This window comes from Rousettus aegyptiacus, unplaced genomic scaffold (assembly GCF_014176215.1).
Source record: "Rousettus aegyptiacus isolate mRouAeg1 unplaced genomic scaffold, mRouAeg1.p scaffold_m13_p_4, whole genome shotgun sequence".
Taxonomy (NCBI): Eukaryota; Metazoa; Chordata; class Mammalia; order Chiroptera; family Pteropodidae; genus Rousettus; species Rousettus aegyptiacus.
The window spans coordinates 6,774,885-6,789,158 of NW_023416307.1; the positions used below are offsets into that span (position 1 = coordinate 6,774,885).

The 14,274-nt window shown below is 49.7% G+C and overlaps 1 protein-coding gene across 4 annotated transcripts in view; it reads right to left on the reverse strand.

The window, feature by feature from the left end:
- Positions 1-14,274, reverse strand: part of EVA1C (eva-1 homolog C) — a 77,798-nt gene that overhangs the window by 17,599 nt on the left and 45,925 nt on the right. For all 4 annotated transcript variants that reach the window (XM_036218918.1, XM_036218916.1, XM_036218919.1 and 1 more), the window contains 2 exons: positions 8,687-8,830; positions 1,194-1,274 (listed from right to left, as the gene is read on the reverse strand). In XM_036218918.1, the coding sequence (XP_036074811.1) occupies positions 1,194-1,274; positions 8,687-8,830 (225 nt within the window). The remainder of the gene's footprint in view (positions 1-1,193; positions 1,275-8,686; positions 8,831-14,274) is intronic.

A 14,274-nucleotide genomic window follows, 5' to 3' on the forward strand; every position in this document is an offset into this window, starting at 1 on the left:
ACTTCAAGTACCGCTCATCCACTCCGCCGCAGAAAGGGACGAATTTATGTCCCCACCCTGACAGCAATGGCATCCATTACATCTAACAACGTCGTGCTTAACCTCAGAGCTGCTACCTGCTCTGCTGACCGCAGATAAGACCAACCTCGTTACAGAGCGGGGTCGAGTTGGGTGACTTTGTTTGGAAATTACGACACAACGCAGGGCAGATCTGGTGTCAGACGCCTGGTTAAAGGGCTGCGATGGAGTCTGGGGCAGCCTTGGGGCCCTGGGGACCCCTGAGGAGGTCAGACGGAGCAGAAGCCCCCCAGGGAAGATGGCACAGCACTCTTGGGCCTCTGCTCCCAGGAGACCAGGATTTCCGTGGTGTGGGTGGGCAGCCTGCCACACGGAGCAGCGGGGCTGGGATGCAGCACCCAGGATGCGCGGCGCTGGGGACTCGCTGCACCTGGGGGACCAGGGGGACGCAGCGCCTGAGGCGGGGCGGGTGGCGGGGGGCAGTACGCAGCGCCTGGGATGCGCAGCGCCTGGCGGAGAGCTGGAGCAGCAGAACCAGAAAAGCACGGAACACGGGCAGTCGCGACCCCCGCGCTCCGACACGGGGCCGATTTCTATTTCCTGGTGCTTTCCTGTGTTTTCCGCATCAGGCATGCTTTCCTTTTATACTCAGGGGGAGAAAACCTCATAGATGTAACAAAAGGAACACAAAGCGAAACTCTCATCCTCTCGGACACTCCGCAGTTTCTATCAGGAGCTCCGCCTGTCTGAATTCCATTCTCCATTTGACAAGAAAACCGAAATGCTCCTCCCTCTTGTTTACAGAAGTCTGGTGAGAACCCAAGAAAGAAGTTGGCGTGAGCCTGCGGGCCCGGCGGGTCCCAGCCTGGGTCTGGCCGCCCAGGCACCTAATGTGATCATCTCTCCCATACGCTCATCGTAGACTCCAGGGACCCCAAATTTATTTCTGAACAGATCTCTTTCGATCTGCCTTTTCTTTTAGGGAAATGGAAGAAGGATTTCGTTTACCTATAATTTAAAAAAACAAAATGACATGTTGGCCACCGTTTGCAACTGTTCACCGTGGCACCTCCCAATACCCCTTTCATTTGAACCCATGTGCACCTGACCATGGCTGCACAGGGCTGTTCGCCTCTCCTCAAAGAGAAACGCTGGTGGTGAGCCGTGAAAATTACCGTGTTTGCCATCTTCCTGCTTCGAAGAAGGTTTCAGGTTAGCGATAGCTGGGTCGATCGCGGTGAGTATGTTCTTGGGAACTAAAAACCAAAACAAATAGTTTAAAGACTTAGGACGCTTAGTATGTATTTCGACTGCAGCGTAGATCAGATAATAAAAAAAATATATCAATTTGCTAATCAGTACATTAATCGCTAGCTCTGCGTGTTGGATACAGTCACACCCACACCAACAGCACCTGCATGATATTCACATAAATACCCCAAAAGGGTAATTTTAGGTCTATTTTGCAGTATTAAGTATAAATATAAAGAATAAATAAAATACGGTATATCTATGCAGTAGAATACAGTTCGGCAATAATAAGAAATGAAGTTCTAGTCCACGCAACCTCAGATGTTGTCCAGGGAAGGAAGCCATCTACTGTACGACTCCATGAAAATGGAACACCTGGAAGAGGAAAATCTATGGAGACGGCAATTAAACCAGTGGTGGCCGGGGACTGGGGGTTGGGAACGGGGACCGACCGCCAGTGGGCGCGAGGGAGCTTTTGGGGGTCGTGGAAATGTTTTACAATTGGAGCGTGGTGACAGCGGCACAGCTCTGCAAATTGACGGGAAATCAAGCTGTTTTCACTTTAAACGGGCGAATCTGAAGATACGCAAAGGATGCCTTAACGGTAGTTAACTCTGAACGCGAACGTCTCTGACAGGGAGTGAAATAAGGTAGCTGTAACCAGCTCAGGGTCCACCACTGACCTCTCCTAGGTCCAACTCTGCTTTTTACCAACCAACGGCTCTTTAACGCCTCGCTACCGTCACAAGCCTGAAGAGAGTTCTAAGACCCCGCGCTGGAACGATCCTCTAAGGGTTCTGAGAAAGGATGACAGAGAGACGAGGAGAGGAGGGCCGTGTAATAGACTCTTTTGGAACGTGGTCAAGATTCTGCCCGACTGACCCTAAGAATAAACCATCCGGGTCTCAGGATCCCCCCAGGCCAAGGGGACAAGATGAGGTTGGCTGACCTGGAGGGCGAGGCAGGGATTCTGAAGGCCGAGCTCACTGCTGCTGCGGGAGGAGGGAGAGGAACCCTAATGTTTTCGCTGCAGATCGTTGCTTATTTTTGTTTGTTCTTTAGCTCAGCTGGTCGCTGGGAGAAGTGGCAACAGGAAATGGAAGCAAAGCCAACACAAACGGTCCAACTGCACTGATTTGTTATACAAAGGAGCTAGTAAGCCATCTTCGGCAGCAAGATAACCTCATTTCCTTTCTCAGGGTGCTTAACTAAATTCTTCTGGGGATGTCCAAGGATCGACGAGCAAAGAGCTTTGCTAAACAGTGCACGACTTTCCGTGTGTGGGCCCTGGCACCTTCGTGACCATCAGCAGCGAGGATCGCTTTCCGGGCACAGGTGGCAGGACCTGTCCAGAGTCCCCAGGGACTGGCCCTTGTCTGACCAGACTGCTGAACGGTGTTGCTGCAAAAGACTTCCTGATGAAATAGCCTCTCGATCATTTCTGCGCCCCCAAGAAGGACACCCCCGATTCCAGGAGTAAGTCCTCCCTGCCAACGGCACTTCTTCCTCATGTCCGTCCCTTGGCTTGTTCTCAAGACATGGCCAAAGGAATGCTTTGGCTCTCTGCGAAGGCCAGAGGCTTTGTGTTTCGAGAAATGGGAAGAGCTCGGAGAGGAAGGGCATTGTAGGATGAGTTTTGCAGAACAACCGGGCACTCAGAGACCGACTTGCCTGTGTACGCGCTAAGCTCATGTTAGGGAACTGGTGGAAGAACCTTTTAGGACCTTTAAAACGACAACAGGTGTCAACACACCTGTCAGATTCTTGCATCTCCTTGTGTCAAGAATGAAGACGGGGTGTGGTTTATGACCTCACCCCTCAAACCCGCCCTTCCGCAGCACAGACGCGTTTGTGAAAACGCCAGCAAACCACTACGCACGGAGCTCTCACCGGGGCTGGCTCCTGGGCTTGGTGTTCACACGGCACACCTTCCACGGTCCTCACAGGGACCCTGTGAAGATGCGCGTCATCCCTGCAGATGGGGAAACTGAGGCTCAGAGGAGCACCCTTCACCTAGTAAGAGGCAAACCTTCGACTCCTGGCCTCCCTCACATGTGGCCTTGACCCTTCCGTGATGCCATACTGCCCGTGGGATGTTTAGCCCTTGGGAACTGGATAAAGGATTCCTTAAAAGGATTATAGGGACAGCAACGTGATTCCCACTGAGGCAGTCCCCTCTCAAGTCCGTTTAGGTAAAACTAGAGATGATGATTATAATGTACTTGAATGGTCACTAAATTTGGACAGGCCCCGCCTTTGATTCTTTTTCTTTTTTTCCCTGAATAAAACGTCTGTGTCAAGCTAGGGGTCGGCACAGACTTTAAGAAGCCTCCACGGGTTAAACTTAGGGCACAAAAGACTTCTTCACAGCAGAGACGAAAATGATCTCTGCTTCACTGTCCCTCCTCAACGGGTGCCCAGACTGCATGAGCATCTGCAAGTCCTGGCACCCTCACCCTTCTGTCCCCAAATCCTGGCGCCATCTGCCTGCCCCATCTCTCGGGAGGAGCTGTGCCAGCCACAGGCTGAGGCCCACATGGTTCCTGTGCTCATGGGAGCTGTCAAGCCAGGTTGCCGGCTGTGCCTCTGTCTTGGTGACCCTCCCAGATCTGGAGAGGGGCCCTCTCTGAGCTGGCTGAGGTCTCCTTGTCCTACCAGGAGGAAAGCCTAAAATTTAGCATGTCCAACGGGTGTGGCCTAAAGATAAAACTTGGAGGGACAGTAGAGAGGACCTCAACGCGCCGTGCATTAAACACTGGGGTGATGTGCCTCCCAGCCCAGTCAATGACCAAGCGCCGAACTCTGAGTGGTCGGCAATGGCCAGAGTGTCTACGGTTAGAAAAGCAAAGGCCCCATGGCCTGAATCACTCCCCCGAGGGCACAGAATGGAGCCAGAGAGTCTCCGCCCAGCCCAGAAGCTGAGAGCTTCCATGAGAGAGGCATGATTAAATGAAGAAGGCATGTTCCTTTTAAAATGTAAATTGATTATGCCCCACGCCCCCCCCCCCAGAAAATCCTTCAAGGGCTCCCTATTACCCATGGTACAAGCCGAGCCTTAACTGCCCATCCCCCAGGGCCCCTGCAGCCTCACTCCGGGTCTCACCTCCCAGCCTGCCCCGCCCTCCCCTCCCCGCCACCTTCACTGAGCTCACACCTGTCATCTCATTTGCCTCACACGCCACCTCCCCTGGGTCCCCAGAGCTCAAGATTCACCACATTCTGTCCTACAGGCTCATCAAAACTGCCCTGCCCCCACCTCTGTGTCTGGCTCATAGCCGGTGCTCGGTAAACCTGTGCGGCATGAATTAAGCCTTCCCCTCTCCACGGCTCTGTGTGTTCGGCCACAGGGCGGTGGCTCAGCGGCCTTTTCACATGCCGATGCCCACCCTTTCAGAATGTTCTCCCTGGCTATGCAGCAAGGACAAGCCCTGGTGAGGCAGCCCGGCCCCCAGTTCGGCCCAGCCTGGTCACTTTGGAGATGGGTGGCATGTGCTTCTGGAGAAACGAGGGTGGCCACAGCAGGGCCTGCTTGACCCGACCCTCCCTCCATTGGGGTGGGGGCAGGGGGGTCTTCTAGGTTGGCGCGGCAAGACTGCTGAGTAGAGCAGCAAAGCCTGGTTGGATGCAGAGAGGAGAAGCAGGGTATTGGAACAGACACCTGTCGGGGTGGGTCTTCCCTCACCCTGACAGGAGTGTATCTCGACTTAGGTCGAGGGCTGACTGGGTCCCTCTCTGCTGGCCATGGTTATAATCACATCACATGGTCTCTGTCCAGGGCCGACCAGAGGAGGGGGAATTACCTGACCCCGACTCAGTCCGTTAAATATCTTTCCATTAGAAAGCTGGAATTAAGATTGCCAGACTGCAAGTCATCGCATTGTCAGAGTCGTAACATAAAACTCACGCGGGGCCGTGGCGGTGGCTGTCTGCCGCCCAGCCCAGGCGGAAGGAGGGCTGTCTGCAGAGGGAGAGAGAAGGAAAGAGAGAGGAGACAGAGAACAAGAAAGCAGAGGCGGTGTGAGCAGCAGAGGAGACGCAGAGAGACGGCCGCCTTCACCTCGACGTTTTCGGGGTCGGCCCGAGGACCTGCTTTTTCACCCAGGCCACGGAGATGGACCTTCTAGCAATACGATACCTCCCAGCCCAACCCCCTTTTGGCTGAAACCAGCTCAGATCGATTCCCTCGCTCACATCCGGTGTTCTAACGAAGACTCGCTAAAAAATTAATTATTGACGGCCTCTAGAATCTTCGTATCAACTTTCCACATCGGTTGGGAGAATTTTTTTGAAAATGTAAAACATTTTATGCCCACTTAGTGATCTATAAAATATGCAGACATTGCGAATCATTTTTTAATGATTCGGGTTTCACAGTGAAGAGCCATCGGGCGGGGGGGGGAGATATTTTTAAAAGGTCAGCCACTTAGGAGGCAATGAGAAGGTGTCTGTTTGCAAGGTGGGTGGGGGCCACGAGAACGTGCCTCTCAGTGAGAGTCACCCCATCCCTGTGGAATAACTCCCGGGGGACCACCCTGATGGACCAGGGAGCACTGTCCCAGGAAGATGGAAAGGACGCTCTCAGCGCCTGCATTTCCTCCACAGGCACACATCCGACCCCCTCCCTGGCCTCAGCCTCCGGCCCTCGGGGTCTGGACTCACTCAGATGTCTCCCTCCGTGACACCTCAGCCTCGGCCGGACGCCTCCACTGACCTCCTGTGCTCCCTTCACCTTGCAGCCTCTCTTGCCCGCACGTCCCTCTTTCCCCGTCTCAGATGCCGCCCCTCTCCGCTGTGACCCTTCCCGTGGGAACACCCGATTGTCTTCCTCCTTCGTCGGTGCTCAGTGAGCCTGGAGGACGCCTGCTCTGGGGCAGCTGGCCCTGCTGGAAGGGACCACACCATCGTGGAGACCTGTGTCCCCAAGAACTTTGACCACTCACCCTCTCCCCCCAGCACTTACTTCAGACCTCCTCTCTTGCCCCAAACTCTGTCCCCGCCCCCCGTCCCCAGTCTTCACAGTTGATGACCTTACCTCATTTTGAGATAACGGGGGCCACACGAGAAGGTCCAAGCCTTCCCTTCACCCATTCCCAGAACCCTCTTCTGCCTATAATGACAAAGGGACATCCTTCTCCCCTACTGAAGGTCAATGCCACCCCTCCCACCTTCCCTGGACCCCACCGTTTCCAACGGGCCAGGTCTTCAGCACCTCGAATGTGATCTGTTTCTTCTCCCCAAACTCTTCTCACACCCTGTGCCCCGCTCCAGGCTGAGCCCTCATGCCCCATTGCTGCTACGGGGCCTCCCACCTCCATCCCACTCCAACCCGTTCTCCGCCCTCCAGCCGGAGTGGTCCTCGCCCTGCACCGGTGGCCCTTGCCAGGATGCCTCAGGGTGTGGTCCTGGCGGTCCTGGACACCTCCAGGGCCACCCTCCCCCTCACAGCTCCTCTCTCCCCTGCGACATATCCGCCCACTGTCTGGCAGCCCACGCCCGCCCTCACCCCGGAGCTCAGCTGCAGGTTCAGCCCAGAGGAAGGGGCTCTTTGGGGGACTTCTCAAACCATCCCCCAAGCTAAACTAGGGTCCCTCTACCTTCATTCTCTCGCCCAGCAACCTGTCCTTTTCCAAAACAGCATTTACCACAAAGGGTAATCATAGATTGATCTGGGCATTTGTTTAATGCCTATCTCTCTTCCCCAACTGATAATTCCATGAGACAAGGACCATACCTTTAAAAAAAAAAAAAACCCATTAAATCCTTAACACCCAGCACAATCCCTGACACACAGAACATGCCCACAACGTGCTAAATGAATGAACGAATGAGAGAAAAGAAGCTTGAACTGGGATACGCAACTCTCAGACCTGAAATCCACTTCTCGTCACTCAGAAAAGCCACAGCCCAGGCAGGAACCGCTCTCGCCTCGTCCTTGAAGGCACCCCAGGAAACTCACACCTTCTTTGGAGGCTGAAGCCCTGCTCCTCCTTCCACACTGGGCCGGAGAGGCCTAAAGCCACCAGAACTTCAGAGCAATCGGTGTGGCCAGGATGGGCTCCGTGCTGCCCAGCCCTGCTGGACGTGTGGGCAGGAATAAAGACTGAGAGGGCTAAGAGAATCAGTCTTCCTGGAACGTAAGTTCGGGTGCTAGTATTTTGGCCACACGTTTATGTAGTCGCTTCATGGTGCGTATTACAGCTCTGATATGGCAGGGGACAACATTTTTAGCTCAGGGCGTAAAAGGCTGGGGATACAGCAGAATATTATGAGGCCATAAAAAAAGAACGAAGTAGTGACACACGCTACGTATGCCACGTGAAGAAGCTGGTCACAAAGAACCACGTTTCGTAGGATCCCAGCTTTGTGAAATGTCCAGAAGAGGCAGATCCATAACGACAAAAACGTAGGCTGGGGGGTGCCTGGGTGGGAATTCGGGGTGAATTGGGAGGTGACGGCTAAAGGGTGCAGGGTTTCTTTGTGGAGCGATAAGGATGTCCTTAGATGAACTGTGGTGACCGTGGCACAATTCTGTGACTCTACACATTGATTTGTATGCTTAATGGGTGAATCATACGATCTGTGAATTATATCTCAATGAAGCTGCTGCCAAAAAAAAAAAGAAAAAAAAAAGTCTAGGGAAGTCTGGCAGGAAAAAGGGGTTTCCATGAGCCCCGGCTCTTCAGTTATAGTGCCCTTTGCTCTCCCTTTGCTTCACGTTCATTTAAAAAACAAAACAAACAAACAAACAAAAACCAACCAAAAAAAAACCAGTCCATGCGTCAGGATTACAAACTGAAAATCCCCTTTACCCTCAGAGAACGATGAACTATTGGTTCCCTTTTCAGTAGTGCTGCAAAATTGGAATCTAATAAACCAGGCATTTCATTTTATTATTTGAAGACACTAGGAAAACAAAATAACGCTGTTGCAATATTTCATTGTTTTAGCGAAAGCATTAGATCTGTTGATACGGCGCTCTTGGCAGCATGGAAAGTCAGTCGTTTAGGGCCCAAAAGCAGGACTGAAAGAACGAGGAGGAGCCCAACAATACCTCTGTGAACTTGCATGACACGCCCATAACTTGGAGCCTCCTAAGAACCCAGATTAAAATCACTATTCTCAGTGACACCAATTTTACCCCATTTGTTTGTTTTTTTTCCCCTACCTTTCCTGTTAGCTGCCAATCTGATTGCTAAAAAAGGGCTTTTAAAACAAATTTCGACCAAAGAAAATTCTATTGCTTATCTGATGTGAATGTCATAAACAACTAAAGGCTGAAAGAGGGGCTCTCGAATCTCGAATGTCTGGCGTGACAACACAATTTCAAGCAAGAGTCGGGCTTATCGCGAGCAGCTCCTTCGTTCACGCGGTCACCGCGTCCTGAAGGGGCAGCGTCTCGCTGAGGGTGCATTCTTACCACATGCGTAGGTGACAGTGAGGTATTTTTTCACTCCTGGCAGGCAGGGGCTTCCAAAATGATGATTGTTGACAAGGACTTTGCATCTCTGCTTCCCATAGCACCTCCTGGACAACACTTGCAAAGCCGAGTAGGACAAGCAGTCTGAAAGGCAGGAGACAGCAACGAAAACTTTATGTTGCATTCTGCACGCAGCCACCACATCAGCTTATGTTAGTTTCTGTAAATAAATATATACTGAGCTGGATTTCAAATCTCAGGGAGATAGTTTCCCCGATGATTTCCTGTCTCGTTATAGGCTAGGTAGCAGATAAGCAGAGCTAGCCTCATGGGCAATGAGCCGGAAGGGTCCTTAGCTAGAATAACACTCTGCTGTCCCCACATTGAAATTCTTGCATAATTTTAACAAGGGGCCCTATATTTCCATTTTGCGTCAGGCCCCACAAATTATGTAACTGGCCCTCCACACAGAATAAGCAAACTATGTAGAACATTGAATGAAGATTCTTATTTCTGTATGAACCTTACCACTCTTTGAATATAGTATTTATTTGTTTGTATTGAGAATATATTTCCCTGAAAAGAACATAAGCCCCATGAAAACAGGGACAGTTTCTATCTTGTTTATCATTCAATTCCCAGAGCCCGGCCCATCGTAGAAATCCAATAATAACTGATCGGTGAGTGACTGAATGAATGAAATAAGTTAACAAACATGAGGACATGTTTTTCAGCACCCTGGCGCAATGTCTTCACAACTGGTAAATATTAATTGAACATATACGAAGGATGAGGTACCGTCAGATACACAAGTCATTTATCGGAGGGATCACTTTGTAAATTAAACAAATATCTAACCACTATGTTATACACCTGAAACTAATATAAAGTAATATTGAATGTGAACTGTAATTAAATTTTTTAAAAAATGAAAACAAGTCAGAAGCAGCCTACCTTGTATTTGTGGGATGTGGCACCTCACAGGATGCCACCCCCAAGCCCGAAGGAGCAAGAGCATGCCGTGGAGAGCTGCTGCATGGAGCTGGGCCTGCGGCCCAGGGCTGGGACCCCGACAGTGTGTTATGTTGCGATGTTAGTCGCTTTCGCCTGCATCTCCCATTGGACCACGAGCCCCTGGAGGGCAGCCTGTTCCACTCACGGAGACTCTGTGCCCCTCCCACATAACATGACAAATGCCTTTCCCACTCTATTTCTGCGAGGTTTTACGAGATGACTGCAGACGTCAAAGCCCACAGAGATGCTAGCTGTTCTCAGCCAGCTGTTTCCAAGGCTTGGATAACAAGTCTGTTGGGGTTAAGATTCCAGAAAGACCCTCTGCCTGTAGTAGAAACTGCAGGGAGCAGGATGGAGCAGTGGCCAACAGCGTGACCTCAGGCACGTCAGCTTCTCCCCCAAGCCTCAGGTTCCTAGCTTAGACAGCGAGAATGGGAGGAGCTGACGTGTTGGCTGGTGTGACTATGACATAAAACGCTGCCTTTCAAGCGTCCGACGCCGGCACACGATGTACCACCATCGGCCTTATCTTAGATGGGAAAACGGTACTTTTGCAAAAGGCCTTTGGGACTTGAGCGATTTACAGTCTAACATATGCCTTCTTTGGTGCTATCGAATAAAAACAAGCATATATGGTAAGGTATGATTAGAATGAAATATTAAAGCCCAGAGTTACGTATAGGGGGTGGGAAAAAAGATTGATAGAAGAATTGCCAAGACAGTAGCAGGGGATATTTTTGGCTGATGGAAAAGAGTTCTTTTTTTTTTTTCCTATTGATTTTAAGATACTGTCCAAGTGTTTGTTAGTTTACATCACTTTGAAATGAAGGAGCATACAATGAACTCTCTTAAAAAGTGAAATAAAATTCATGTCTGGATAGAAGACAGTTTTTAAATATGAGGGTCTCCAAGGTAATTTTTTTAGAAATATAAAATATTTTTGTGATTGTAATGATAAACTATTCTTTTATTTAACTCGATTTGCCTCAAGAGCCTAAAAAGTTATCGAGGAGTAAAGACGTATCCTTTGAACTTTCCTCCAGTTTATTTTTATTTTGCTTTGTGGATGCTCAGGGTTGATGGCAGATATTATGAGCCTTATTATTTGGGGTTCTTAACTGAACACGTGTATCAATTGAAAAAAAAACCCTTAAATCTCAAGAGATCTGATAATGGGATATATGATTTCTATATTAGCTACTTGCATTGGGAAGAAGTAACAGTGTAATGTATAAATTTTTTTTTAAAGTTTAGGTTTTAAAACATAAACATTATTGTTACTTCTGTTACAAAATAAATACATGTTTGTAGCTGAAAACTTAAAAAGCATAGATAAACCAAAACTAGGAAAATAAACAAATTCCTAGTAAATCCCACCATCAAGGAAAAAACTGTTAATCTTTCGAGAACATCCTTCTAGTCTCTTTTCTATGTATAAAAATGTGATCATGTCCATATTACTTTGTATGCTACTTTTTCCTTTTCATTAATATACTTCTGAAAATTTGAACACGAATATCATTTGAAAGAGCTCCACGGTTTTTATTTTATGGCTGTACCAGCTCGGTTTGCAATACCCTATCGATAGACGTTTGGATTATTTCCATTTTTTAATATTGAAAATAACTCTATGTGGAACATCCTTAGAGCTAAATGTTTGCACACAAATAGGAGAGTTTCCACAAAAATTCTTGGAAGTAGGGTGCTTTGTCACAGGGTATTCAAAATAGTAAGGCTTTTGATACGCACTGCCAAACTGTTATCCAGAAGAGACGTCCCAATTCACGCTCCTGCCGGAATTATATGAGAGTGCCCTAGAAATCTTATCTTTTCCTACGACATAAGCCTGACTATATTCCTTAAGGCTAAAAGAGGCAGAAAAAGACTCGCATTTGTAAGACCCCAACCAACCCTCTCTGCGCCACAAGGTCTTGTGACCAGCGTGATTTACCGAGGCATGCTTTACACTCTTAAGTAACTTGGGAGCGAAAGAATTTATCTTGGCGAGAGTGAAAGAAACCACAGTGTGCTTTCACCCAGAGGCCCAAGTGATGCAGGTCTGACTCAGGTCTGACCGTATTCTCGTTGACACTGAGCTCTGAACCATTTGCAGGATTTTTTTTTTTTTTAAAGTGGTTATTTCCCTTCCAGGCTGATTTTGTTTGCACCCTCTCTTCCTGGCAAACTACCCTCTACCCCAATACCTGTGATAACAAGATATTCAAACTTTTAATTTTCATGTTTTTGGCTACCGTTTAAGGCTGAAACCGAAGTTAATCGCACTTTACAACCTATGTTTATTTAGATAATTAAGCCGATTGCTCTTAAGTTGACTGTTTTGGCAGTGGGAGCCCCTGGCACCTTGGTCGTTAGCGGAGAAGTCCAGGCCTGCCCATACTTGGCCTTGGGATGGCCTTAGCCCAACCTTGGAGGTTCATTGGGCGGTTTTCTTATTTTCTTATCAAAGAAATAGCAGGATCCCAGGAGTCCACCCAGAAAATGTGATTGCAGCAGGAAATGACATGTCACAGTGGACGCCCAGCCAGGAGGCCTTTCTGAAGCCCTGCTTTCTGAAGTTCATGCCCAGGTCTGTGGGAGGGCTCATTCCCCTCTGTGTTAAGATGCCGTTTCACTGGGGTACATTTGGGACTGACAAGGATCAATCACTTTGAGACCCTCCTTTCTATGTCTCTTCCACTAGATGAGGCATACGTTCTGATGGCCCCGACTTGCCAGATCTTTCAGAAATGTCTCTGAGTTAGGGACCCCAAGGCAAGACACCAGCTCTATCATCATCTGAACTTGTGTGAAAGTAAGATGTCACTTTTTAAAGACGGTCTCACAGCTGGCTTGGTCATGGGTCCTGTGCGTCTTCCCTTTGGCTTCACAGTGGTGATGACCAGCCTTCGAACTTGTTTGCTGGGGCCGCCATAACAAGTACCATGCCCCGGGAGGCTGAAACAACAGAAACTGACCTCCTCTCAGTTCGAGAGGATAGAAGTTAGCAGGTTTGGCTCCTCCCGAGGCCTCTCTCTTGGCTTGCTGGTGGCTGTCCTCTTCCTGTGACCCTGCATGGTCTTCCTTCTGTGTGTATCTATGTCCTATTTCCTCTTCTTCTCTAAGGTCACTAGTCATATTGGATTAGCTCACATATGACCTAAATTTAACTTAGTCAGTCACCTCTTTAAAGATCTTATCTTCAAATACAGTTACATTCTGAGGTTCTGGGGGTTGGGACTTCAACATATGAATTTTAGGGGGGACACGGTTCAGCCCCTAACAGTCTCCAAGATGGTCCCCAAGGGTTTTTGTCCCCTGGAATTCACACCCTTGTGTAGCTTCCTACCACAACGGCTCAGAGGTGGTCTGTGTGACCCACACAGTGTGGCGGAGGTGACGGTGAGCGGCTTCCACTTGTCTTTTGGTATCACTTGCTCTGGGAGGAGCCAGCTGCCATGCCACGAAGACACTCAAGAGATCCATATTGAGAGAGCCGAGCCTTCTGCCAGCAGCCAGAGACAACTTGCCCGCCATGTGAGGAAGCCACCTTGGAAGTTAGGCTTCAGATGACGGCGACCTCAGCCAACATCCCAGCAGCAGCCTCGCCAGACCCCATGAGACCCAAAGCGAGAACTGCCCAACGAAGCTACCCCAGAACTCCTGCCCCACAGAAACCAAGAGGTCATAAATGTGTGTTTCTGCTTCACGCCATTAAATTTGGGCTTATTTTACTAAACTGTGATAGAAAACATACATTTTGATACTTGCAAGTGGGTTGCCAGGGTTGCCTAAGATATGGGACTGGCTTTGGGACTGGGCAGTGGCATCAGTGGGGGAGGGGAGGACCTTGAGGAGGCTGTCAGTGGAAGTCTATGGGTCCCGAAGAGCAGCCCAGCATCTGTAACGTCTGCATCCTGAGGCCAAGTGCACCTTCTGGGCAGAACTCCCCAACCTCCACAGTGACTGCAGACAGGGATGCTGGCTGTTCCCCCTCAGGGCCCTGGGGTTCCCTCAGGGTCTTGATCTTGGCATTGGGTGGTGCCTCCCTTTCGGCCACTGCGTCATAAAAATATAATTTTCTGCGTGCGATGGCAGAGAAAGGTGGGGAAGCACTGTTCGAGGCCAGGGTGGGGTGTGTGACCAACACCTCGCCATGGCCTTGCCTGCCCGGACACCTTGCAGATGGGCCAGCCTGGGGCACTGTGCACAGGACTCGAAGGCTCTGTCTGCCCTCCTCCAGGCCCAGACTTGGAGGTGAGCACCCTTACGGCCTTGGGAATACCTGTTAAGAGCGTGGTCCCATTGGAATAGATTCTCAGAGCCAGGCTCTGGGAGCAACGAGGATGCTTCTGGACTCATGATGGCGTCGTACCATGACTGGGGGGCGCCACACATACATGCTTTGACTTAGGGGCATTCCTCCCCACCCCCAATGCCACACAGTCCCTTCCTCTTAAACTTACCCAACATATGAAGTCCATAAAACCAAACAGGTGCTCAGCCTTATATAATAAACACAAACTATAAGTTCAGAAGTGATGTATTGTGGGGTTGGATAGTCACCGCATAAAAAG